Here is a 24,968-nt window from a genome sequence, read left to right on the forward strand (position 1 = left end):
ATGTATTTAAGTACTTTAACTATTTATGGATTCAAGTATTATTTAGTTGGATGGGGGACTTACAAAGTAGCAGCCAATTACAGCTACATTTGTTAAGTCAATCAATTATTAATTGTTAGTAAAATGTTATATTCACACATTTCTGGTGTCCAATTAGACACTGTCTGCTTTTCCATGACTCATTTTCCACATTTCAGATAAGGTGCTATTAACTTGTGTCAATATCCAAACAGCAGCGGAATTTAGTACCTGACTATTCCTTGAGTTTCCTTATTGGCATCATAAGACCGAGAGTTTCGTTTCTCCTACAGATGTGACAGAAGAAGGATGTACTATGTATTGTATTATGCGTCACAGAATCATATAATGCTTTAGATTAATAGATTAGATAGCGCCGCCCTTTTAAAATGTTCTCAAAATGTTGGGTTAATAAAAACATAAAGGCATGACCTTAATTCGAACGACCAAACATCGATGGGGTTCATTTGTTCGTTCACTGAGCTGCGTTAATGTGGAGTCATGTAGCGGCTGATTCTCCTGAGAAAGAAAACTCAGAAGGAAGCAGAGATGAAACTACAGTATTAGTTTAATGTCACGTGTGAGACAAAGTTTTGAAATTCTTATCAATTTACAGAAGCTGTTATGATAAATCATCCTCATTGAGTTTTCACCATTTTGTACTTTATCTGTGAACCTGCTTCACTTAACATCTACCATGAGTCCTCCTTTGTCCTTGAGAGAACCTTGTGTTTTCATTAGTGCCTGAACCGGCAAACATCTCGTGAATGTTAAATGAAAATCTTGCTGTCAGACTATAACAAGTTGCCGTCACACCATTCAACAAGCCGAGTCAGTTGACATTAATGGGAACATTTACTGGACACCCGATAGCAGCTGATCGTCTCAGCTTAACAGGGCTGAACTGCTGAGACTCTACGTGTTGGTTACATTCTGACCAACAATTTAGCAACTAGCTGGCAGTGAACACAGCAAAACATTCAGCAGCTAAAATAAGAGTAAAATAAGTCAGTTTAGATATATTTAAGAAAACATACAAGAATGGAAAACAACAAAAGTTTTTACGTAAATGTGTCTCTAAATTATGACTTCTGTTTATGCTTTTGATGCAACTTTACTTCACTATCATGAAGGAAGGATTCACTAAACTTCATTAGTAGATTAAGAATTACTAATTATCTAATAACCGGGTGTACTGCCAGTCACAGTGGTTATTACTGGTTGTTGCACTGCCCCCAAATGGCCAAAACTATGTAAGAATATAAATAACTGTTCTTAAAGTATTAAGTAAAATATTAGGCAAACAAGTAGGCACACTCTATGCAGACGTGGACCATTTAAAAGCTATACAGCAATATTATAAAGTGTCTATTACAGCCTGATTTGTGTGGATTTAGAGGAGGACTCTGAAAGAAACAGAAACTGCTCAGATGTGATTATGAACATATACCTTCACTACACTTTGTCACATGACCACTAGGCTGCTGGCAGTGAAGTCGTAAACATATTTATAAAGTTGCATACATTAAAGAGAAACTTCTCCTAGAAAGAAAGTACATATCACATTTCCTCCAGTGCACTTTACCATAATTCATGTCCTTACATTTGTATTTGTAATAGTACTTAAATATTAGCTAAAAATGTTAGATCAGGCTACATAGTATAAACTGCCTTAAAATAAAAGCCCTATATTAATTTTAAAAATGATGTACTATAACTAGACTGTAGGTGGTTATAGTTTTTCTCTCCTCTTATAAACGCACTATAAAATCTAAACTTTAAACTGTTAATTAATATTTATTGGTTTCTAAATTGACTTAAAAGTAAACCGGAACCTAATACACACGGTCCTTATAAAGTTGTCTATCCTGCCGTAAACAAGTAGAGTACTTCAGCCTTCAAATTAAAAGCACCCAATTTAATGTTTCATTCTGCAGTAAAACCTCACACCGGAAGTTCTACCTTCGCCAGGTCACGACTCTTATTCTGGTGGGCCTAACGGGAGGTTGCGCTCGCGGGCCTGCCGGTAACTCGACAGTGTTGCTGCTGCTGAGACATAGCGCGTGAGTGTATGTGTGGATGTGTGTGCGGATGGTGGACTGTTCCCGGTGAAAAACACCGAACCGCGGCCGCGTGAAAATGCCCGACCGTCGCCTGTAAGCGGGTCAGAGTCGCGGACGGCAGAGTTTCAGGTGTCCAGGCTGCCTTTGAAGGGACAGAAGCGGCAGGATGTGGCAAGTTCTGGCGTGTGGCGCCGTAGTTTTCCCGGGTCTCTTCTTCGTCTTCAGCAGACTCCTGCCGTGTGTGTTCAGACACTGGAGCGATGCCGACGTGGTGCTGGTCAGCGAGAGGTAAACCGGCCGAACCGAGCCCTTTGTGTAACGTTAACACGACGACGGAACCCATCACGCCGTGTTCATTCCGACCCGTTAACCCCCATCGGTGCGTGGAAGCTAGTAACGGCTCCTCCAGACACCGCTAGCTTGTTGATGTCGTTCATTTTAATGCAACTTACAGTCGCTGCTACTTGCTAAATTGTTTAGTTTGTGCATTTCCTATAATCCAGTTCAAATGATAGCTGACTTCGTTTAAATTCCACTTTTGCAGGGTTAGTACATATTGCAGCAAAACTGTTAACCGTTGCGGGGACGTGGGTATAGACCGTCACAGGAGTCTTCGTGGGCTCTGGGTTCATTTGTGTGTTTGTTTGCTTTCGAAAGATCGACGAGGACTTCCATGCAGGTTTGTACAGACTTAATCTGACCTCATTGGAACGCTGTCATCCACCAGGGGTCTCCCCTCTGGTCCTGAGCCATATGTTCTTAGAAAATCGTTGCATCCGCAGCCTCTCCGTAACGCGGTACGCGACGGGCGTTGAGCTGCGACCGGTACAAATTAACGTGCGTCTAAGTGTGTGAGTGGGTCACGGTGGGAGCTCAGCTCGGTGCTCATTTGTAGACTGTCACTCTGGCTAATCCTCCCCCCGCGCGTGGCTCGGCTTCAACTGCTGAGTTAGCGCCGCACTGGAAAACCCTGCTTCTGAGCAACGCTTCGACTAATTTACTAATACCCCCCGAATGGAAGTCGTTGTTCCTGCTGGCGAGGCTGCCCGTGGGGCTGTCACGCCGCTCGTCCTCCACATCCACATCCACTCCAGCCTCCAGTGTCAGGCTCCTTGGATGCTGGGATCATGGCAGTGAACTGGACTTTTTATACTTATAGTTCCAGCTGCTTCATCACCATCACATCAACGTTTTTTTTATTAATCAAATATACATTGTGCGTAGGTCAATATCTTTATCCTCGTGTGCACATCTTAATGTGTTTGTATGGAAAAGGTAACTCCAATAGGAAATGAACTAAAAGGCTCTCGCGTTGTACTCTGTGTAATGCACTGTAGGAGATTACCATACTTCAGTAGACGTCACAATAAAACATCCCCAGTTCACTCTTTGCCTAAACGTCGGAGACACGGCTGCTGTAATCCATTTATGTTTCATATGGCGGTGGTGCGTCTAATGGACTTACAAATGCGTTTCTGTAAGTGCTGCCTCCACTTCGGTTAACTCACGCAGTGGGCTATAAATGAGCAGGAGCCAAACACCTTAAGGTGACAGATCAATATTAGTTCAAGAACACAGTAAATCCACTGTTAACTCATCTAAAAGCACATGATGTTCACCTCAAATAGAAAAGGCAGACAATAGGTAATTGGGAAACATGACAAAATATTGCCTTTAAAATTCACATCTTACTTGTTTACAAACCAATGCTAGTTTAATTATGCTTTCTGTATTTATAGTAGATCTACTGTAAACTGTAAACAAATTGGAGTGTATTATTTCTAGCCCACACAGTCTCATCCAAGAACTGTTGGGGTGTAATTGTCCCACTAGAGGCAATTCTACTGTTAACTGATGCTTTTATTTAGTGAAAGCAAAGTAGAAGAGCAGAAGCACACTGATCTGCTCTGGACTTAACAGATGTGGGTGGATCCTTTGTTTGCAACCTAAATGTTGATTTATAATTGGATTTAAATTCTTTAATAAACTGACAAAAACATACATGCCTTTTTTCATGATTATAATACACTGTGATTTAAAAACACAACGTGTCTGTGTGATGGGTTCCCTTTTTGCAATGAAATGCACTTTACCCCGTTTTTTTGCCTCTGTCACTTTTTCTTTGACTCCGCTGAAGTGCAATTACAGATTACTTGGCCCATTTACTGCAGGAGCACTGACTGTCACACACTGTGTGTGTGATAGAACATGAGAGAATAAGTGGCCCGTGTTTAGCAGTGGGAGGACTTGGTTGTAGTTCAAGGAAATCAGAGGTTGTTCACTAGCCTGACACAGCAGGAAAGAAGAGACAACACTGCTGAGCAAGGCAGCGAGGCATTCCTTCCTTTTCCCCCTTCTGCACACTCCTCACCCCATCAACCTCAGCCCTTCTACAGCAGAGAGAGAGGGGGGGGGGGTATTGGCGGATACACAATGAATGGGCTGTGCAGAAATCTGGGTCTTGTGACAAAGTATGTGACCATACAGTCATACAAGGCAGAGAGGCATGGGGGTAAAGTGTGAGTGTGTGTGTTCGGAAGAAGTAGAGTTTGCAGAGAGAGCGGGACCATTCATCCGTTTCCCCGTCAGGCCAGTGGTTCTCTAGTTTGTGGTCTTGTGGCCGGTGCCATTGCTGGGGATGCATTTCCATGGAGATTGTTGTGAGGTGACATCAGGTTCGAGCAGAAAACCTTACAAATACACCTTTTGTTTTTCGCTCTTAGCTTGTTAGAAACCAGCCTTTATTGGCCTCTTAATGCTAATCTTTATTTAACACAGGACAGAAAGTCCTTCCAGTTCTTCGTGGCTAAAACGTCACCCAGCATCTGAATTCACTTAGCTTCAATTCATAGTCACTGGAAACAGATCGGTGCCAAGGTAGATGTTCAGTACACCTGCATAAAGGAAGCCTTTTGTAGGTAAACACATGCAAAACCTCAACCTGCAAACCTTGAAATGTTGGTGTAAAGTAAAATGGCATATTTATGCGGAGAGTATCTTTGACTGACCTTATATGATATCATGTGGAGGCTAGGAATGTTTGTGGATTGCAAAAATAGAAGATTCCATTCTTTAGGGACCATAAATCACCATTAAGCATTCCCCCGTCTTCTGCATGTGCAGTAGTGTCTACAGTACTTTTGTTGTTTTTAACCCTGAACAGGATGTACATGGGATAAAAACCTAGATAAACTGGAGGCTGTTTTTATTTCTAGCCCACAAGAGCCTTTCATGTATAAGAGGAGTGTCTGACTAATTGCTTCACTAAACACAATTTAAGGCGATAACCCGTGTTTGTCTGTCGGTCGTTGTAGGTGTTGCTCCGAACGGCATCCAAAGGGTGCTGAAAAATTCAAACCAGTTTTTAATCATACTGCGCACACAGCGCTGGCCGTCTATTGTGGCTGCAGCAAGTGCTGAGGAATAAATTGCGTGTTTTCTGATTTCAAAGCAGCTTAGTGCTGCCAAGTTGGAGGACAGCCAGCGAGAGAGCTTGTCCGAGCATAAGCGTCCATTCATAGTTTGAACAAATCGGTGATATGACGCAACGTCCTGTTCGTGATGGACAGAAAGCAGTTTTAGTCACTCTGAGAGAGACGTAGCAGAGAAGATGCCTGTGAATGTCATGAATGTCTTATGTGACCTCACACAGTGACACTTCTAGTAGGTAGTAGGTTCTCCTATGTCACACGTCTGTTTATAGACGAGGAAAGTCAGGCCAAGAAATGCGACAGTAATCCCACGATGGTGCCCTGATCACAGATGTGCCTCAGTAGCTCATCTGACGAGACGTTTTCATTCATGAACCTGACCTTGATTCATCACCTTGTGTTTATTCTTCCACTAAATGGCTTTAATTAGTCATATATTAGCATTGACAATGTTTTTTTTGACCTCCATTCATTTTTGTGTTTAAAAGATCAAATGTACTCTCTATCTTCCAGACTTGTGTCCTCCATCCATGCCGTCATGGCAACAACAGTGGGAGTCATTGTTGTGTCTTCGTGTGCGGGTGACGTCATTAATGACAGGTGAGACTTGGGTACATGTACACATCTTCCCCACACAGCTGTGTTTATATTTGTATACACAACATACTGTCTTTTCTATATAGTGAGAATTTGAATGAAAGCTGGGATATTGAGATACTGGTGTTTGTTCTGCTGCTTTCTTTTTATCTTTTCAAGAACAGTCCATCTCCTCGTATCTAACCTGCAGCTTCTACCCAGGCCCTGCTGCCACTTGGCAACTTTGGCACAAGTTACCGTTAGCCTAGCGTTAGCCTCCCTGCGCGGTTTAGGAAAGTGTGACGTTAAACTGATGCCAGCCTATTAAATCCTTCCGATTCAGTGGCCAGACCTGGGCAGGCTGAGTTTCAGGCTGCTAATCTCTGCCTCCCCACCCCTTCACCTACAGAGCTTAATTCCTCCACATCGCTGCTCGGTTCTGCTGCCCTGTGACGTGCACAAGGCCTGCAGCTTATGAGACACATGCTCCAGAATCCGACCCATTAATATTCTAGTACTTCATCACAGTCTGTCTGTTCATTTAGCTTTTATGGCCTCAGTTGCTTTAACCTTTGCACATTTCTGCATTGGAAAGAAACTCAAATAGTCAGGAAACAGTTTTGCACATGTCTGTAATGAAATTTCCTTTTTCCTGCTAGCCAGCAAATATTGCAGGCAGATACTAAATTATCTGTGGTAAACTAATATTGACCTTTGCATTGGCTTGTTTGATTTACCAGTTGTCCCTAGTGTGAACCTAGCACTTGGATTTACCTTCAAATAAAATAATCAGAGCTATTGGTTTATTTAAACATGTCTGATGTCCAGACTGCTCATGTTGCCTTCCGTATTGGCTTTGCTTAGTGATGTCATTGTGAACCCAGTTCCCAGACATTACAATAGTGTCCCCGGTCGGTGGCAGTGTAACAAAAACCTTGGTCAAATCTCCAAGACAACAGTAAACCAGAGTAACTACTTTGAATTATACAAACAAATGGTGAACTCCTTGTTTTCCAGTTAATATACAGCAGGTTTATGCACTACAGCTGCTCATGTAGCCCTCATTCCTCACTGAGCTGTGTGTTGTGTCTTACTGTCCTTAATCTCTATCCATTGACATGAACAGCCCAGTGATAGGCTGGAGTTGAGTAGCTCAGCTTTGTGCTGCAGCTTTGCTCCATCCTGTCCACATAATTAACCATGGTGGTAATTGTTGCTCATTAGCGTGCTTCAACTGTCCCAGCTGTTTATTGTACTGTACTTACATAAGCTTCCCTTTTAAAGTGTTGATCACGTAAGAAATAGGGAACATGTAGGTCTTTCTGTTGTGGGAATACAGATGTGAAAAAGCTACAGGTCATGAAATACACAAATGTCTTGATCTAGAACATTAACATGCCTTCCTCTTCTGTTTTCTGCAGGCACTGGCTGGCCACGTACTTTGTTATCTGGTACGGCGTCCCCTACATGACATACGACATCTTCGCCATGTATCTTAGTCACTACTACCATTTCCACGTCAAAGGCCATGAGGATTATAAGCAGCATTCACTGAGGACCATAAAGTCCTTCGTCCGCAGAGAATTCCTGCTGGTGCTGCATCACATTGCCCTACTCACCATCCTTCTGCCTATCACACTGGTAAGGAGGGGAGGGAGGATGACGAGAAATGTTGAGAAGTTGTTCTCAGAAGTTGATAGACCATTAATTAAGGTGAAACTGAATGAAATACATCCCTTGCTGTTGCTATTGGATCATTTTCTGAGCTCGAAGATTATGAAGAAATTCAGAACCCGCTTCCTCAAGTGTCTGAAATGAAACAGGAACTTATTTTCAGTCCGCGTTACAGGTTGAAACATCTTCAGTCATCAGTTTGCTTGAATCACAGTATTTGTTGTGTTGTTAGGTTGTTCTAATTTTGTATCTGTAACTCTGTGGCAAGATTTTCCTGTTTAAATGCAGCTCACAGCCAGTGTCAGCAGGTGTGTGCTTTTTGAGCCTTAACAACCTTGGTTATGTCAGAGGTAGGATACACTGATTAGTCATTACACAAGTTGGGATTAAATCCTGGAACTGTTTTATGCAACACAGTCGACCAGCTCAGCTGATTCATAGTCACCCAGTTCATGTAAGCAAAGAATTTCAGGCTTCAATGGAGCAAAGGCAGGAAGCGAAGGGGAACATTAGTAATCTAATTATTGATTACTTTCTTTGAACGAACTGCAAGAAATGTCTTTTCATTGTTTTCCTTTACATCCTTGAATTGTGAATGCTAGAATATGTGTTATAAAGCAATAACAATAGCCAGAAACAGAGATGGAACGGTTTTTTGTTGCGTTAGTGAAACGTTCAGAAAATGCAAGCAGAAAATATAGGAATGCATTAATATGCAGCCAGTTCCTAAGTGAGGCCAGGGGAGGAAGCAGGCAACAAAAGAAGGGAGAGGTGCTGTGGAGCAGGTTGGCTTTTAGTGCATATATGACTAGAAAATGGGAAACCACTGAACTGTTAAACCAGAGTTCGTGGTTACACATTTAGCCGACAAATTACATTTAGTAAAGACTTACTCATTTCATTGTAGGTCATAAGAGAAGCTCTTTCATACTGTTCTATACAAAACCTTCTGTTTTCTTAGAAATGTTTATCTTTAATCACGCATTGAATCTGCATTATTCAGCCCCTCACTCCGTTCTCCCCAGGTTGAACCAAGCAGTCGCATCCTGGAGAGCGTTCCACGGACATGTGACTTAGCCACTGTCTTTGGTAGTTGTATGTGAGCTTAGCAGACCAGGTGCAGCGGTAACCCAGCCCTTTGTTTGTAGTGGCAATATGAGATCACGTTACCCTACATTATTCAGCTCCAGCTGCAGTCGTCCTCGCTTTTCTTTAAACTCGCCACCCCTCCCTCCGTTTCTCCTCTTGTTCCCTCACTCATCAGCTTTGTGCCCATCTGGCCTGATGAGGTAATACATGAAGTGTGCTCTGTCAGTGTTATCCAGCAAGCTGTTAAAGGACGGTGACATGAAAGAAAAAAGCGCTGGAGCCGTTGATGATTGTAGTGCAGATATGTCGTAGCAGGGAAATAGATAAACAACAGCTAAAATCCACATATGTCTGTTGTGTTATGCTCCCCGGACTCACTGAGATACCTCAAGGAACACAACCACTCATTGTATGGTCTTTATATCTGGACATAATGTAAGGATAATCTGTGTAAGGAAAAATGGCCCTGTGCATGAACTGACACACACTGAAGTGAGTTAAGGTGACACAGACACCGCTGGCAGGTGGAAGGATGGGGGTAAGGTAGCCAGGAAGTTTCTGTTTGGTGTAAAGTTCCCCTCTGTGGTCTCAGTCATTCTTGCATGGGCAGATGGCAGGGCCACGTCCGAGGCCACTCATGCTTTATTCATAGTCAGCACACAGCAAACCAGGCAACCAGACAGTGCCCGTCTTTTGTCTGGAGTCTCTTTATCTGACTCACCTATTCCAGGATGGCCTCTGTAACCACACAGCACTGAAAGCTTCATTCATTACTTATGTACAGGACATCACTCCCTCCTCTGCTCTGACCTGCCTCTCCCTCTTCTTTTTGCCATCTTGAAGTTGTGGTTGAGTAGGACATCTGCGTTTGTGCTCGTGGTGTTGAGATTATCTTACCAAAATCAGCCGTTGACTTTGCTCCAAATTCCCCATATCTTAATGCAATAGAGCACCTGTAGAATGTGCTGTGCTGATGTGCTAGTCTGATCTGTGGAGGTCACACCTCACTTCTTACAGGACTTAAAGAATCTGCGTCTGACGTTTTGCTGCCAGAAACCACAGCTTCAGTGATCTAGTGGAGTCTGTACCTTTTATCTGTTTCGGAAGCAAAAGCAGGACTTGCACAATATTAAGCAAAGGGGCAGAGGAATGTTGCGGTTTATCTGTGTGTGTGTAGCATGTGTGTAAAACGGCAGGTCAGCAGCAGGTTTCCACCCGCAAGCATGTTTTAATGTAACACAAAGATGTTTTTTAGACAGTCCAAAGTCAACACTTCTAGTTTACACAACAAAGACTTTTCACACTTAGGGATGTTGTCAAATGCTCCCATGCTCATGTCACAGGGCTGTGTGACATGGTTCATTTCAGTGGTTACTCATGTTTACTGAATTTAAATTGGTGTGTGCGTATGTAGCAATGAACAAATACATGTGATTAACTGAAAGTTAGAAATATTGATCCCTATTTTAAGTGTTATTTCAATGCCGCCTCAGCTAATTACCGTTTTATGAAACTCCTCAGTGAAAACCTTCACGAGGACAGATGTTTTCATCACTTACTTTTCCAAAAGACATCCTTGAATGGCAGCTGTGTTGTTTCCACGCTTATGTTTGTTTGCGTACCCTGTGTGTGCTCTGTGTGTCTGTTCCCCAGTTCTACAGGAAGGACCAGGGGGACTTCTTCATTGGCTGCCTGTTCCTAACAGAGCTCAGCACACCCTTCGTCTCCCTGGGGAAGATACTTATCCAGGTGAAACAACATGGACACACCTGTATTCAACAAACACAGGCTGGGAAGTCACACATCTGTACACAAACCTTTCATGTAAAAGTGTTATACCAGGTTGGGCAAGACTGCTACACCCCATGATAAAACCAGTCATACAGTTTTATTATCTCAACAACACTATGCTTAAGCTAGCTACGCTTGAGGTTCATTCTCTTTCACTGAGGCAGTCATGAAGTACATTTTACTTTGTTTTTTAAAGTCAGCCAGAGACTATATGTTTACCAAAAGCCTGATTATCTGGCAACAGCTGACATAACTGACAAGTGCAGGCAGGAAATGAGTTTCACAGTTTAGGTTGCAGTAAATGAAAATGTAAACTGCGCATGTGAGGTAAAACTGGTCGAGCTACAATAATTAAGTGGGTGCGACATAAAGTAGCAAACCGTCAGAACAAACAGTGATGGAGAGACTAATCACTTTCCATCCGTGTTGACATCTCTGTTTTCTTAAGCATCTCACATTGTGTTTCAATCTTTTATATGTTGTTCAAATAGAAATGTTACGATTCGCAAACCAAGTGCTAATGATGTGACCTAAGTGGGGAAACGTGTGGTGAAAATATTTAGATTCTAAACATCTTAGACAGGGAATATGTGCAAATCGTTTGCAGCTATGCTGATTGGATTAATTACACACTGGGTAATTGTCTTTTAGCCAGATCACCCACACCAGCTTTGAGTATAAAAACTAATGGCCGTGTTTGTGATCTCTGGGCTTTCTGCAAACCAGTCAAGAAATGTATTCTAATATCCTCATTCACTCCAGGTGATTTGTATCACCCTGCAAAAGCTGGAGTATCCCCATTTCATTTGCGATGAGCCTTGTCAGTGTACCATCAATAATTAAAGTCCCTGAGTCACCAAAAAAAAAGTCAGTGTAGCGTTCATTCAAGATTCACGCTCGCTGGCTCTGAACCCATCCACTGCCTTTAATTATCATTAGTTCCAGCGGCGCAGTGATAATTTTGTCTTACATTTGACAAGCACGTGTGTTTGAGTGGCCACACTCTACACTACATTATACTCGCTGACAACAGTGAGTCTTAGAAAAGCAGCAACCTAAGAATAGAAAAGCTTAACTGTGGATCCCAGTGAAAGCACTGGAGTGTGGCCTTTCAGGTCTTTGCTGACATCTGGTGTCAGCAGAGAAAAAGAGCAAAGCAAAGCTCCACTGCTCACTGTCCTTTCAATGAGGAAGTACCTGTATTAGTCATTACAATCTAATATGTATAAACATTTGAATGCAAGAAATAAGTGTATACAAAAAAAGGTAATAACTACTTTTTCAGTGAGGAAAAAAAGAACAATCTGCATATTTTTATAACAACTCTGTAAATTATGCTTCAGTTGTATATTATGGGCCCCAGTTAGTTTGAAGTATTATGTATACGAGTTCACACACACACACATGCTTGTATATATTAGGGAGTTAATGCAACACTGAACACAAGGATAACGGAGTAAAACATGACTTTTTAATTTATGTCCTCCTCAGCTCGGCCTCCAGAACTGCTGCCTGCACAAGCTCAATGGCTGCATGGTGCTGTTCATCTTCTTCCTGTGCCGCATCGCCCTCTTCCCCTTCATGTACTGGATGTACGGCCGCCACTACGGCATCCCGCTTTACAACGTGCCCTTCCACCTGCCGCTGACCACCAACCTCGGCAACTCGTGCATCCTGGCGCCGCAGGTCTACTGGTTCCTCCTCCTCTGCCGCAAGGGCTACCGTCTGTACAAGCGCAGTCGTAGGCCCGACTTGTCTCCCACGGCCGCCGGCAGTGACGCTTCGAAGGACGATTGATCCTCACCAGGTCCCTCTCAGGCCACACACTCAGCTACTATTGCAACTACTTCTGCAAAGGCCCCAGTTCGACTTACCACCTTTAATCCCACCATTGTACTGTAGTAGGCCAGGACTGTCTGCATCCTGCACAGTTTAACTCCTCTGTTACAAATCTGTTGCCTCAAAGGACCTCCCCACCGATCTAATTCTACAACTGAAGTCTGAGGATTTAGTTTGTTTTTTTCTTTTCCTATTTTGTTTTTTTGATTTGGCTCTAACCTGGATCTTATTGAAGTGCTTCACTGCATCCGTTTGCTTCACAGAGACTAAAACATGGAGTAAAATCACCAGAAGAGGAGCTTACATGGACACACTTATCGCTTATTCCCACCGTGGAAGCTCTGTTACAGTGTGTGTGGGTGTGTGTGTGGGTGTGTGAGAGCAACTGTTATGACAAGTTGTATTTATTTTTTAGGTTTTCGTCCAATGTATCAGACAGTTGCTTCTTGTAGCGTTTCCTCTTATTGACAAAGTGGTAATTAATTTAGCAGAAGAAAAGGTCAGGAATACTTCACCTCATGTAAGAGATTAAACAGCTGTGTTTGTTACAGTCCTTTAATGTGATATGTTCAGCCTGTGTCATTAGGCTTTAGTTTCCCATACAGCTTTCCAGCATGGCCTCAGTTTCCAAATTTGCAGCAACATTTAAACACAAGATGGTTTCCGTTTTAGTTTCCAATTCATTAGCTAGTTAGCCTCTGTGCTGCTGAGTGAATAATCTTCAGTTTTCCCCATCAGTGAAGGTCATATTTAATCAAATGTTTTGCTCCTAAACTTTATTTTCTGTTGTGAAAAGTCATATCTGGCCTTCAGACCCCAGAGGCCGTAACAGCGATAAGGTGATGTGTGTTGCAGGGCAGCGTCAGGGTCACAGCAGTGATGATACAGAGATGATTTAAGTGTCTGAGTGAACTGCCACAGAAACTGAAGGAGTCGGGATTAAAAGGACATCAGGTAATAGCATATAGTTCTGTAGTTTCCTTGAGGCTCCACAGATTTCTATATCTAGTTGAACTGACGGAGTGCGTTACACAGGGCTGATGATGTTCATACTTTTGTTTTAGATGGACCACTTCTATCATGCAAAGCATGTTCTTTTGTTTTTATTGGAGTCACAGTTGCATAAAGACATTTGACTGAAGGGCATTAACTTTTGAGGATACCATTTCTTTATATCAGTTAATAAATAGAATATTATTGTCATTAGTATTCTGCAGGGTTTGTTTCATACACAATCTAGTACATTTTTTTTGATCGCTCAAGCTTTATACTGAGCTGATTACTACAATATGCGTTAATGGCCTTTTTATGTTACTGAAAAATCCAGTCTATGCAAAAGAGGCTGGGGTGCATGTACAACACTAAATCAGGTGGTCTCGGATTAATACACACTTCAGTCTGTGATTCATTTTTACTGTGCATTTCTACTCCACAAACGCTGCTGCAGTCGGAAGGCAATTGTTTTGGCTACAGATTATCTTCACCGTTGCTTTGAGTAGTTCATGTAATCATTATGATGATGCACATCATGCATGAGGACACTACAACTGCAGCTCATTTGACAAGTAGGCGTCGGACAAGGTCACCATTTCAAACACTCCAGTTTAACAGCGTCTGGCATAAAAATACTCCAGTCTGTTTGAAAGCATACCTCCAAATCTACTGTCTAAAAGTCGGGCGGTTTCATATCTTGTAAATAACAGTGTCTAAAAATATATCTACATCTAATAATATAATGCACCAGAATAATCAAGGCTTAATTCATCTTTGAAGTATCATCTGACTTGACACTGGTGAGATCAGTGTTGTTGTAAAAAGCGTGCCCTGTGTGGTGATCTTGTTAGGTTCTGCAGAAATCTGGTGTTGGAGCAGAAAAGGTGATAAATCTCCTTGCTGGCAGGCAGATGGTCTGTTTGCTGACCAACAGCATGAGGATGAGGGAGCAAAGAGAGCCGGGCGCTTGAATGATGGGCCCGTTTGTCGGCTTTGGCTGCAGCCCAGGAGAGTCACGCCTCTTTTGTCTGTGGTTCACCGGGCTGCTGTTACTGGAAATAGACTCTTTGTTCTGTTCTGCGTTCAGCTGACTGTCCTGTTTTAAACATCCTCAGCCGTTTACATTCACTCGTCTCTGCTTGCGGTTCCGTTGAACTCTAAACGAAACCACTGGGTGAAACGGAGACAAGGTTGTCAACATAGCGTTAGTTACCTTCTAAACATGTAGTGTTTGTAAGAGTTTGTGAAAGGTCTCATTTCCTCAAACCCAATGGCCGTCGCTTTAGTCAAGGGTGTTTATTTTTGTATGAATCAGAACTGCAGCTCATTCCTTTAAAGTGAAAGACACTCACGGACCTGCCTCCAGCCTCCAGCCTGCTCTCCTGCATCCTCCTCACTCTACGTCGCCCCAGTCGCCTGGCTGATGCACTGTGCAGCTGCTGAGAGTTGCTGAGAGCTCCCTCTCTGCTGCCATCTGTCGTCAGGATCATCTGATTGCGTGCTCAGCACCACAGGCACGACCGCTCGGCATTAATAGGGCTACGTGGGCATTTCATTGTAAAACCGTGCATGTCCACTATGTCTGCTGCTTTGTGATGCATGACCTCGGCCTCCGGTGTACACACTAAAAATGATAGGTTTGACACTAAATAGTCCCAGCTGGGATTGAGGATTATTTAGATTTATTATTTGGAGAGTTTTATCAACTATTTTGTTTAAGCTGTGTGTCCAGTAGAGCTTCATTGTTGTTTCCTCTTTTGTGGAAAATAATTTGGAATGGCATTTAAGTAACACTTTGAGGTAATGCCGTGTTTGGGCTTTGCTAGATTTGCTTTTTAGATTTTCAGAGAGTCCGTTTAAACTTTATTGCCCAGAGAACAGTGGAAAAGTCAGGAAATCTTGGAAACTATTGGACAAGCCAGTTCGTTGAGCTTAAATTTAGGGATATAAATATTAATAATAAATAGTTCCACTATGTAAAATTTAAAAATTTTACTGCAGATACTCGCAAGTGGTTGTATTGACAGATACCTGATTTCCAATAGAAGAGCCCGTATCCAGTGAATTTGTCTGTCTTGACATTTGCTGAAGGTTTGCTCCACTGACCCAAATGCTGCATTCAGTCAGAGCCAAGGGGCGGATGTGTGACATTATTAGAGTTGACTGGAGCAGTATCACATACAATCATGTTGCACAAGATGCAGGATATCTCTTCATCATATCTTACCAGGTATTCGTTGCCACTTGAGTTATTCTTAATACAGAAAGTCTTAACTTCCTCCTCTTGCTCAGGGTTTCATGAAGTTATTAACATATATTGTATGTAGCCTATAGAGGTTAATGTAAGATATTGAAACTATAAGACTCTGAAGATGTGATGATCACATCTGTAATGATACGCTGATTCATATGTGATGTTTTTTTTTAAGAATTTTCCTTTAGATATTTTCTTCTTTCTATGCTTGACATGACATGAGTTGTGATTTAACTTCTCCTACAGGTTGGTAAACCAAAGACTGTCGGGCACTTTAATCATACTAACCCTCGTTATATGGAGATATATTAGTTAGATGTAGTGGTTCAGACATGATGTGGATGGTTTGTGTCTAACTAGCTAACCCTCCAATCCTATCCTCTTTGTGTCCCAGTAAGTGATCAACTGGCTGGGTTTTTGATGGATGGAAGATGCTCCTTGAGGAGGTACTGAAGCAAATGAACACTGAAAAGTAATCCATTAATCTAACCTCCACTAATCTACATACAATATGAGGGCAAGAGTCATTGTCATTGCCACATGCTGGATGTACACACCACAAGTAGCATGCTAATGCTAGCATATCGCTACATCACGCGATATGCTACGTTAACAGTCAGTCGTGCGCTGATGAGGTTATTCCAACTTCATGCAAACTATTAATTCTGTAGGTTATGGATTTAAATGTTAGTAGGCAATGCAGCTTGATTTATGTAGCACATTTCATACACAAGGTGCTTTACATACAGAGAGAGAGACAGTTACAGCATTACAAAATGCCCATTAACACCAGAAAACTAAATTAAAACAAAAAAAGACAGATGCATAAAATAAAATAAAAACGCATTAAATATATAGGCATTAAATTCAGACGACAGGATGAAAATAAATGATGAATCACATTTAACATTCAGTGGCTGTATTGTGCGAAGGCATATGTCATTAATGTTATCTTAATAGTGTGGGGATTCTTCTGCTGCCATGTTTATGAATTACATTCAATCTATAACAGCATTGTTTTGCAGTTTTGATTTCTTTTGACATGATGAAGTTTGCATTAGACAACACACGTGACTGAAGCTCTGCAAACACTGTGTTGCTGGGACTGATTTTCATCTATGGACAGTGAACCAATCTTAGTCTCCAGTGCCTTGTGAAAACATTTATTGTGACGCCCACGAGTGTGAGTGTGCAAGAACTGAGCAAGCAGGCAGTGTTTACAGGTTGTGGCTGTATTTATTGCTTCAACAACAGCTTGTTCCACTTTTTGTCATGTTGGTGTTCACAGCAATCATCAACCGAAGAACTAGTTTGTTTAAAAAAGATTCAGCTTCTGATCAATTATAATTTCTTAAATGACTTCTATGCATTCAATGCTTAAGAATTAAACCGGTCCCTCAGTTTAGTTGAAATTGTGGCATTTAAACTGTATTTTAATTATTGAGCAAATTCCGTGGTTCGACATGGATGTGCGTCATTTGACAGAACCTGAAAATGTAACTATATCGTATTCTTGAGTTTGTTTGCTGTGGCTTTAATTTTACACCTTATCCTATTTTATTCTCGACCCGTTCATCGTCTTTTGACTGACTTACATGCAGCACCCTCACAACCTCTAACACTTCCGGGCCCTCGTCGTATCGCATCTGTTCTTTTCTCCAGTGGGACCTTTTTGTGGGGACATTTCCTATGTGAAAACAATGTTTTTCTGAGATAACTTCAAAGTGAGTCATGAGTTATGTACTGTAGCTGCAACATGTGAATTCAGAGCACCCCTTTAAAATTCAATAAATATGATTTGATAGACTTTGAACAATTCTCTGTTTGATTTTGAACATAATTTCACAATGTGAGACCTTTCTGAAACATTTGCTAATGCCTTTAATGTAAATTTCTGATGATAATGCCAATAGAATCCACAATGTAAATTACCATAATATGTAATATGTAATGCATCTTGCATATTGATAATGTCCAATGTCCAGCTTTGGATCTTTGGAGAATTTGGAGCTTGATCTTAAGCCATGTCCCCAGCAGAGGGCGCTTCATGGTTTTAGCTCTGTCCCAACCCAAACATTATAACGCATAAGTGTGTGTGTATATATAGTATAGGGTTTCAGTATAACTGAAATTATCTCCTGGTATGAATTATAAAACGTTACGTTCTTTTTTTGGTTGACAGCACAAAGAGGGGAATGGAGGATGAGTCAGCAGCTGAAACAGGTGAAGAACAGGGTGAGAAGTAGTTTACTGACATTCTACTTTAACGTGATGCTGGTGGTTTATATATTTATGTATTCCTTTAGTTAAATTAGTGATTTAGCAGGCAGCAGTCAACCTATCTATGCTGAACCTGTTGCATTGTGATTATGGGCTTCAAAAGCGTATGTATCACCCAAGCTCCACCTCCTCTGAACTCCACCCGCCTCCTTTATGTCCCTAAATACAGCCGTGAACCTGCTGCTTACGAGCGGAGCACACGCAGAATGGTCAGACAACCCCCGGGGCCGGGGCTCCAGTGGATGACGTCTTCAGCCGGATCCTTTTGAAAGGTCCACTTGATCATTCCCCGGCTCCTGCACGCGCTGTGAACCTGATCCGCCCGTGCAGTACGTAATCTCTTTTCCCAAGATGACATTGTGCATAAGTTGTCAGTGGCTTATAAATAACTACTCCTGCTTTGACCAGACGAGAGGGGAGAGCAAGAACGAGGGCCTCCATGGAGCTTGATGGGACGTTAAAGAGCTTCTGTCGCGGACCTCCAGCGGTTTTTTAGAAACATTTGCACATTTTACTTTGCTAGATAACTGGAAAAATGCAGATATACTTGAAAGGGTCTAAAGGACGAAGTGGGTGAAAAAATACCACATTTTTTAGTCAAGAGCTCAAACGTTTTATTTTAGTAACTTGGAGCAAAGGATGAACTGAAGTGGAGAAGGAACAGTAGAAGTTGTCGGTTTCTGAGCGTCGACCGTATTGTCCGTGTAGAGGAGGCTGCTAAATAATCATGGATGCATCTCAGGACGTAAAGGTGAATGAGGCTTTGGTCCAGTTCGAGGCCACCCTGCAAGCAGCCATCACGGAGGTGCATGTGGACGTAAGTGCATTCAAGCAGCGCACTGAGCAGAGGATCGAGGAGCTGTGCGTTTCCAACAGGCCTCTGGCCGAGGCCGTGTCCAGGCTGCAGGAGGAGAACCTGCAGCTCCGGGCAAAGCTGGAGACGCTCAGTCGCATGGTAGAAGCTCTCAGTGGGGTGAAGGTTGACAGGAGTCCTGCTGAAGTACGTGAGAAGAGTGGGGAGGAAAGTCTAAAGAACGGGCATGCACAGATACAGCCAAAGAGCCAGGAGCACCACAGGGGTCCGGATAACGCTCAGACAGAGTCCAACCCAACAAACACGTACCCTGATCAGTCTGGGTCCAGTGCTGCCGCTCACATCACCACTCCAGCCCCCGCTCCATGGAGAGCGAAGAGACACGCCGAAGTCAACGTGAGTACGCTTTGATAACGCGTCCACGGGACATGGAATGAAACATAATGGTTTGCATTCTCACATCTGTACAGTCCAGGCTTCCCTCCTCTTTACCTGCCGCACACCTGGGTAGACCAAGGTCACCGAGGTTGTTGAGGGAAGGAGACTCAATGTGAAAATGTCAGTGACTATGTTTAAATTGTGTCATGGTTCTATTAAAACTGCACATTTATCTGAGGAGCTTCAGGAGCTCAGACGTCTTTGCCATTAGTTTTATTAAACATAATTAATTATTGTATTGCATTACAGACTACATACACACATGTTTACCATGATTATTCCATTTTACACAATGCAACACAAACGCGCATACATATTCACTGGCGTGACATCTTTCCCCAGCCCCCTTTCAACCCACTTTTTATGACAGCTGACCCTTCAAAGGGCAAATGTATTTTTGGGTTTGCGATTTGGGACAGAGCTGCAAATCTTTGGATCCCCTCAATGCTCTGTCCCAACTGGAGGTGAATTTATGGCCCCACACTTTACATGACACAGGGGCCGACATGCATCTAAAGGATGAATACATTAATTATCATCCATTCTCACTTAAAGTCAGTAAGCCTTGAGACGTACATGAAAGCCACAGGCCTATGAAACAAGTCCACTATGATCAGTAAATATATTGTTTTGCTATTTTCACGACATGACTCTGAAAATGCTGAGGATTATAAATAAATAAATAAATAAATAAATAAATCACCAAACCCTAACCACTTAGGAATCTTGCTTCCCAGCCAATCCAGCTCTCAGATCTCTTAATGGAAAGTTGAATTTAGTCTACATCCATGTCAATAATACCCCAGCGCGGACCCTGAGAGGGTCAAACAGCTGCCCTCTCGAAACACACACCCTGCCAACATTCCTCTGCCCCGAAGCCACATGATCGTTTTCCTCCAGTCCGGCCACAACACCTCGACCCCACCAAGAACCAAGATAGAGCTTAATTCATCAGCTAATGCTTTGCTTTATTAGTTTTTAATTTGTCATCCACGCTGTACAGTATATTAATATAAACTGGTTCAATGCATCATTTTTTTTGTCTCAAATAATAGGCCTCAGCTTTGTGACAGCATTTATTTAAAGAATCCAACATGAACCCATTTGACTTCTGTTCAGCGTCTAAGTAGATAAATGCTACAGTGGCCATTAAAGCTTCATATGAACTGGCTGAACATTGAACAGGCGTCGATAAGACTGTAATCTGCTGGGAATGCCCTGGATAAGTGTGGTGAGACTGAACGTCCTGTAAAATAAAAACAAACAAAAAAACAGTGAGTGAAAGATTCTGAAATAAAGCAGAGGGGATTTATGAGGTCAGACAGAGCTAGACGGTGAAATCCTCCAGCCGCTCCCGTGGAGCCGACAGATCGCTGTCGCGCTAATCTCCCTCTCGACGAGGAGGTGACGGACAGTGGATCTGCAGCGGATCTACTGCTGCCAGACCACCGTGTATCTCTGGAAAGCAAAAGGCGGGTGACTCGTGGGGGGGGGGGGCAAATACAGGCCACAGCTCCAGAGTGATATAACTGTTTGAAGTGCTCGGGCTAACTCCCAGATTTCCAAAGCATCCGTTTGGGGCTATATTGGGATGTAACAAGAGTGGAGGAGAAACTCTCGCAATGGGGCTGATCACAAGATTTAAAATAGCCTCTCAGTGGGACATGGGTTTGCTGGCCACAGCTGTCACTCAGGGAGAAGCGTTCAGCTGTTAACATAAAAACACGCTCACACTCAAGCAGATTTGCCTAATTATTTATTTATGATGATCATGTTCAGATTCACATTTTTCGGGAGTGATGAGGGTTTGAAATGGGCTGTAGATAAATTAATGTTAGATTTTTGCATAAATGAGTTCACTTCCTGTGATATTAGTTTAAAATCATGTGAAAATCTTGATTCGATTGTCGTGAATGACCTCGGTAACAGAACTCCACGCCTGATTCAACCACACAGGGCACCGATGCAAGAGAGGAGAAGAATGCCGCCGCAGCACCCGAGCGCGGGAAGCAAGGTAAGCGGGGGACCTGAGGGGTTTCTGCTGCGACTCACCTGACGAGCTGAGCTCACCTTTGCTCGCGTTCCCTCAGAAAACACACCTCGGGGCTGTGAGAACGCGACACCACAGGCCCACCAGCCGCTCACTGCCAACACCAAGCCGAGCTCAGAGTCTGCTGCCATGACCAGCTCCCTTCACTCTGCAGGAGACGTCTCTAAAGGGCCTGGTTGGTTGAGGCACATGTTTATAAGCACATTTGTTAGATGGATGTATAATAATTCAGTTGTAGCAATCGGTAATAAAAACACAACTCATGCCGCATTCAAATCTTTTATTTTCAGACCAGGAAGAACCAGGTTTTCCGACCAAACCCCATCTTCCTTTGACTGCAGTGACTGTTCCTCAGTCTGCTGCTTCAGTGGCCAAAGCATCAAAAGAAGCTGCAGTAAAATCCGTGATGTGTCCTGTTGAATGTGGTGAGTGGAAAATCTATTTCTGCTATGTGACCGATGTATTTTTCCATGTATTCGACACCAGTGAGAAACAGAATCTGCTTTGTCGGTGTAACCAAACTCAATTCACTGAATTTCAGTGGGTGAGGACTCTCCATGGAGATGCATAAACAGACATTAATAGACTCTATTTTCAGTAGAGTGAACCATATTTGCCATTTTTCAGATGCTGATGAACCCCAGCCCCATCGTCCCGTCTCTGCCGTCATGACCAAAGCCGGCGCTGAAGGCGTCCTCGCAGCCAAACCCGCACAGGCTCCAGCACCGGCGGCTGGTTGGGCTCCAGCAGGAGACGCAGGAGAATACGCTTTGCTTAAAGGTCTGTTAGTGGGTCCTGCAAACATGGCAACAATAGGAATACAATGGAACTGAAACTCACATTGAAACAAGCTGGCGTTGTTCTTTCAACTCAGGCGCTAAAGAGAGATCCCAGGAGTCCGGCCCTGGAGCGCAGTCTCATCTTCCCCTCACAGCTGTAACCAGAAGCAGCTCCGAGACGTCGGCTGCACCTAAAGCTGATCTGAGTCCTGCTTCTGCTCTCAGTCCCTCAGTACCAGACTCCCCAACCATTAAGCGCGGCGACTACCCATTTAGACGTGGCAAGTACAACATTTATGACAAGATTGTAATGGGATAGCTTCATCTTGTGTTGTGAACATTTCTGACTTACTGTGTCTGTTTTCTATAGACGTCAGCGAGCACAAGCCGCTCTTGCCTCTTTCTACTGTTTCCAAACCCAACACAGAGTCCGCATCATCTGCTCAGCCTCTAAGTTCTTTAGCATCGCAGGACCCTCCAGTGAAACCTGGAGAATATCCTTTCAAGCGGGGTGAGTTTAATCAGTCCGTCTCATTAACTCCATGTTTCTCTGATTTCATAGTTTTTCAAAAACTATAACATTTGAAAATACTGTTTTTTGAATATTCACTTTTGTACTTGTTTTCCTTCTCCCCTCATTAACTTAGTACCTGTTCTCAAAACTCCCAGTCCCAGTCTGAAAAGAAGTGTGAGCTTTCCTCAGTCCGCAGGTAAATCATACAGTACAGAGCCCCACTAGGCTCCTTTATAATGATTCACAAAGGAATCAACATTAAGCTTTCCAAATCTCTGCTTTTTATTTACACTGTCTCTTTCTCTAACTGCAGAAAAATTACTTCCCTCCAAATCAATTATAAAATCTGGTTTCTCACCCAATTTGGAAAAGTAAGTTGTGGAAGTCAATCCTGTTTATAAAAATACATATAGCATAATCAGCATGAATATAACATATTTTATATATATCACAGGCCTATATATAGAAATATGTTATATTTCTGCTGATTATGCTATTGCTGTGCTCTTATGTTCATAGCAGTTTGACAGCTTTCCCGCATTTCTCTACAGAAAAGAAAAAAAGACAGGAACTGTTGAGTTTAAGCAGGACATTATGAAATCGCAAACACTTCCACGCTCCAACGGGGCTCAGGCCAAGCGGGCTCTGTTTGAAAGGATGAACTCTGAGCCGACCAAGTAGGTGTTGATGAAAATTTTTTTCTACTTTGTCCTTTTCTGATCTTTGTTGCTTGAATGACGTTTGACCTACAGTTAAATACTATACTTCAGGCCAAAGGACTCCAAACCTAAACTAAAACGCTCTCAGAGTTTTGGAGTGTCCAGTGCCAGTGGTATAAAACAGATCCTGTTAGAGTGGTGTCGCTCAAAAGTCATCGGCTATCAGGTTTGACAATGACAAATATATCCATATTTGTTCTACTAATATGTATCAAAACACAATTGTAGAATCATCATTATACGTATGATATCATCAGAACATAGACATCCAGAACTTCTCATCCAGCTGGAGTGACGGGATGGCTTTCTGTGCTCTGGTCCACTCGTTCTTCCCTCTGGAGTTTGATTATAACACATTGGATCCAGCAAACCGCAAACACAACTTGGAGCTGGCCTTTACCACTGCAGAGTAAGTGGCCCCGTTTTGGGGATTTGTGTTGAATTTCTTTGATCACAAAGCCTTTGCACAACCTTACATTTAATTACGTTCTACTATGGTGTTGTGCTGTGTTTCAGAGAGCAGGCTGACTGCCTCCGTCTGATTGAGGTGGACGACATGATGGAGATGGGGGACAAGCCAGACCCCATGTGTGTGTTTACATATGTCCAATCCCTCTACAACCACCTAAAGAAATTTGAATAACTCTGTATCAGAGTAGATCACAATTATGATGTTGTTAACCACAGTGTGTTGTGAACCTAATGCAGAGGCCAAAATATGTCTCTGACAAGCAATCCTGTTTTAATCACTTAAACCTGTAGTCTTTGACATATTTTCTTATTGCAAATTACATTTCCCCGTTTTATATTGTATATGTAAATTCACCTGTTTCAATCACTTCCTCTAGTTTACTATTGATTTCTTAAAATGCAGTGTTATATGGCATATATTGTTTGTGATGTGTGACTCTAATGCTGCTTTATTCACAAAAGGCAGTTTAGATTTGTTGCAGTTCTCAAACCCACTTTAAATACTGATTATAGCTGGTAAAAACTGCTGTTGATCCTTCTGCACTAGATGTATTAAAGTTGGCTTGACCAGTAGTTTACTTTATACTAACAAAACTTTGAAGTATTTTTTTTACCATATAACTATGTTTGCTCTTTTACATTTGAGTAGAAGAAAATATTAATACCCATAATTCCCTAGGTTCAAATTAGTTCATCTGAGAAATACAGAAAGAACTAAAAAACGGCTACTGAAAAAGTTAATATTTTTAGGCTATCTATTACAACCAGATTAAATTCTATTTATTTAATTTATTTTTTCTTTATTTATATTTTCTTGGCTAACCTTGTTGAGTGAAAGTCGATTCGGTAATATAGGTATTGCAAGCAATGAAGAGTACATTGCCATCTACTGGTATAACTGATGTATTACAAATGCAGATTTAAAAAAAAAAAATTTTTTTTTCATCTTAGTGTTTAGTATTTTAAGTTCAAGTTTATTCAAAATTTTAAATTTGGATAACTAAATTGAAAATTATTATATTACTAGAAAACATTATTGCTTGCGTTTTTGTGGTTGCCACAGTCACAAAACATTTTGTGAACAAAGCTTTTAGTATATGTGCTTTAATTTTGTGCTATACTGTCAACTGTGTTGAAATAGCTATGGTCCGTTTTAGGTTAAACCTGCCCACATG

The 24,968-nt window shown here is 42.2% G+C and overlaps 2 protein-coding genes across 2 annotated transcripts; both read left to right on the forward strand.

Moving 5' to 3' along the window:
• Positions 1-1,995: 1,995 nt before the first annotated feature.
• On the forward strand, positions 1,996-17,544 carry tlcd3a (TLC domain containing 3A). Its single transcript, XM_029173338.3, has 5 exons — positions 1,996-2,369; positions 6,026-6,112; positions 7,510-7,729; positions 10,505-10,600; positions 12,134-17,544. The coding sequence occupies exons 1-5, from the start codon at positions 2,248-2,250 to the stop codon at positions 12,437-12,439; spliced, it is 831 nt and encodes a 276-aa protein (XP_029029171.1). The 5' UTR covers positions 1,996-2,247; the 3' UTR covers positions 12,440-17,544.
• A 661-nt stretch (positions 17,545-18,205) lies between these two features.
• Positions 18,206-24,376, forward strand: LOC114869269 (smoothelin-like protein 2). Its single transcript, XM_029173335.3, has 13 exons — positions 18,206-19,218; positions 21,217-21,274; positions 21,351-21,485; positions 21,601-21,735; positions 21,938-22,090; positions 22,185-22,370; positions 22,460-22,600; positions 22,737-22,799; positions 22,917-22,974; positions 23,155-23,280; positions 23,374-23,488; positions 23,580-23,731; positions 23,839-24,376. Exons 1-13 carry the CDS (start codon positions 18,736-18,738, stop codon positions 23,963-23,965), a joined length of 1,932 nt encoding a protein of 643 aa, XP_029029168.1. The 5' UTR covers positions 18,206-18,735; the 3' UTR covers positions 23,966-24,376.
• Positions 24,377-24,968: the final 592 nt, after the last annotated feature.

The sequence above is a fragment of the Betta splendens genome, chromosome 14, assembly GCF_900634795.4.
Source record: "Betta splendens chromosome 14, fBetSpl5.4, whole genome shotgun sequence".
Taxonomy (NCBI): domain Eukaryota; kingdom Metazoa; phylum Chordata; class Actinopteri; order Anabantiformes; family Osphronemidae; genus Betta; species Betta splendens.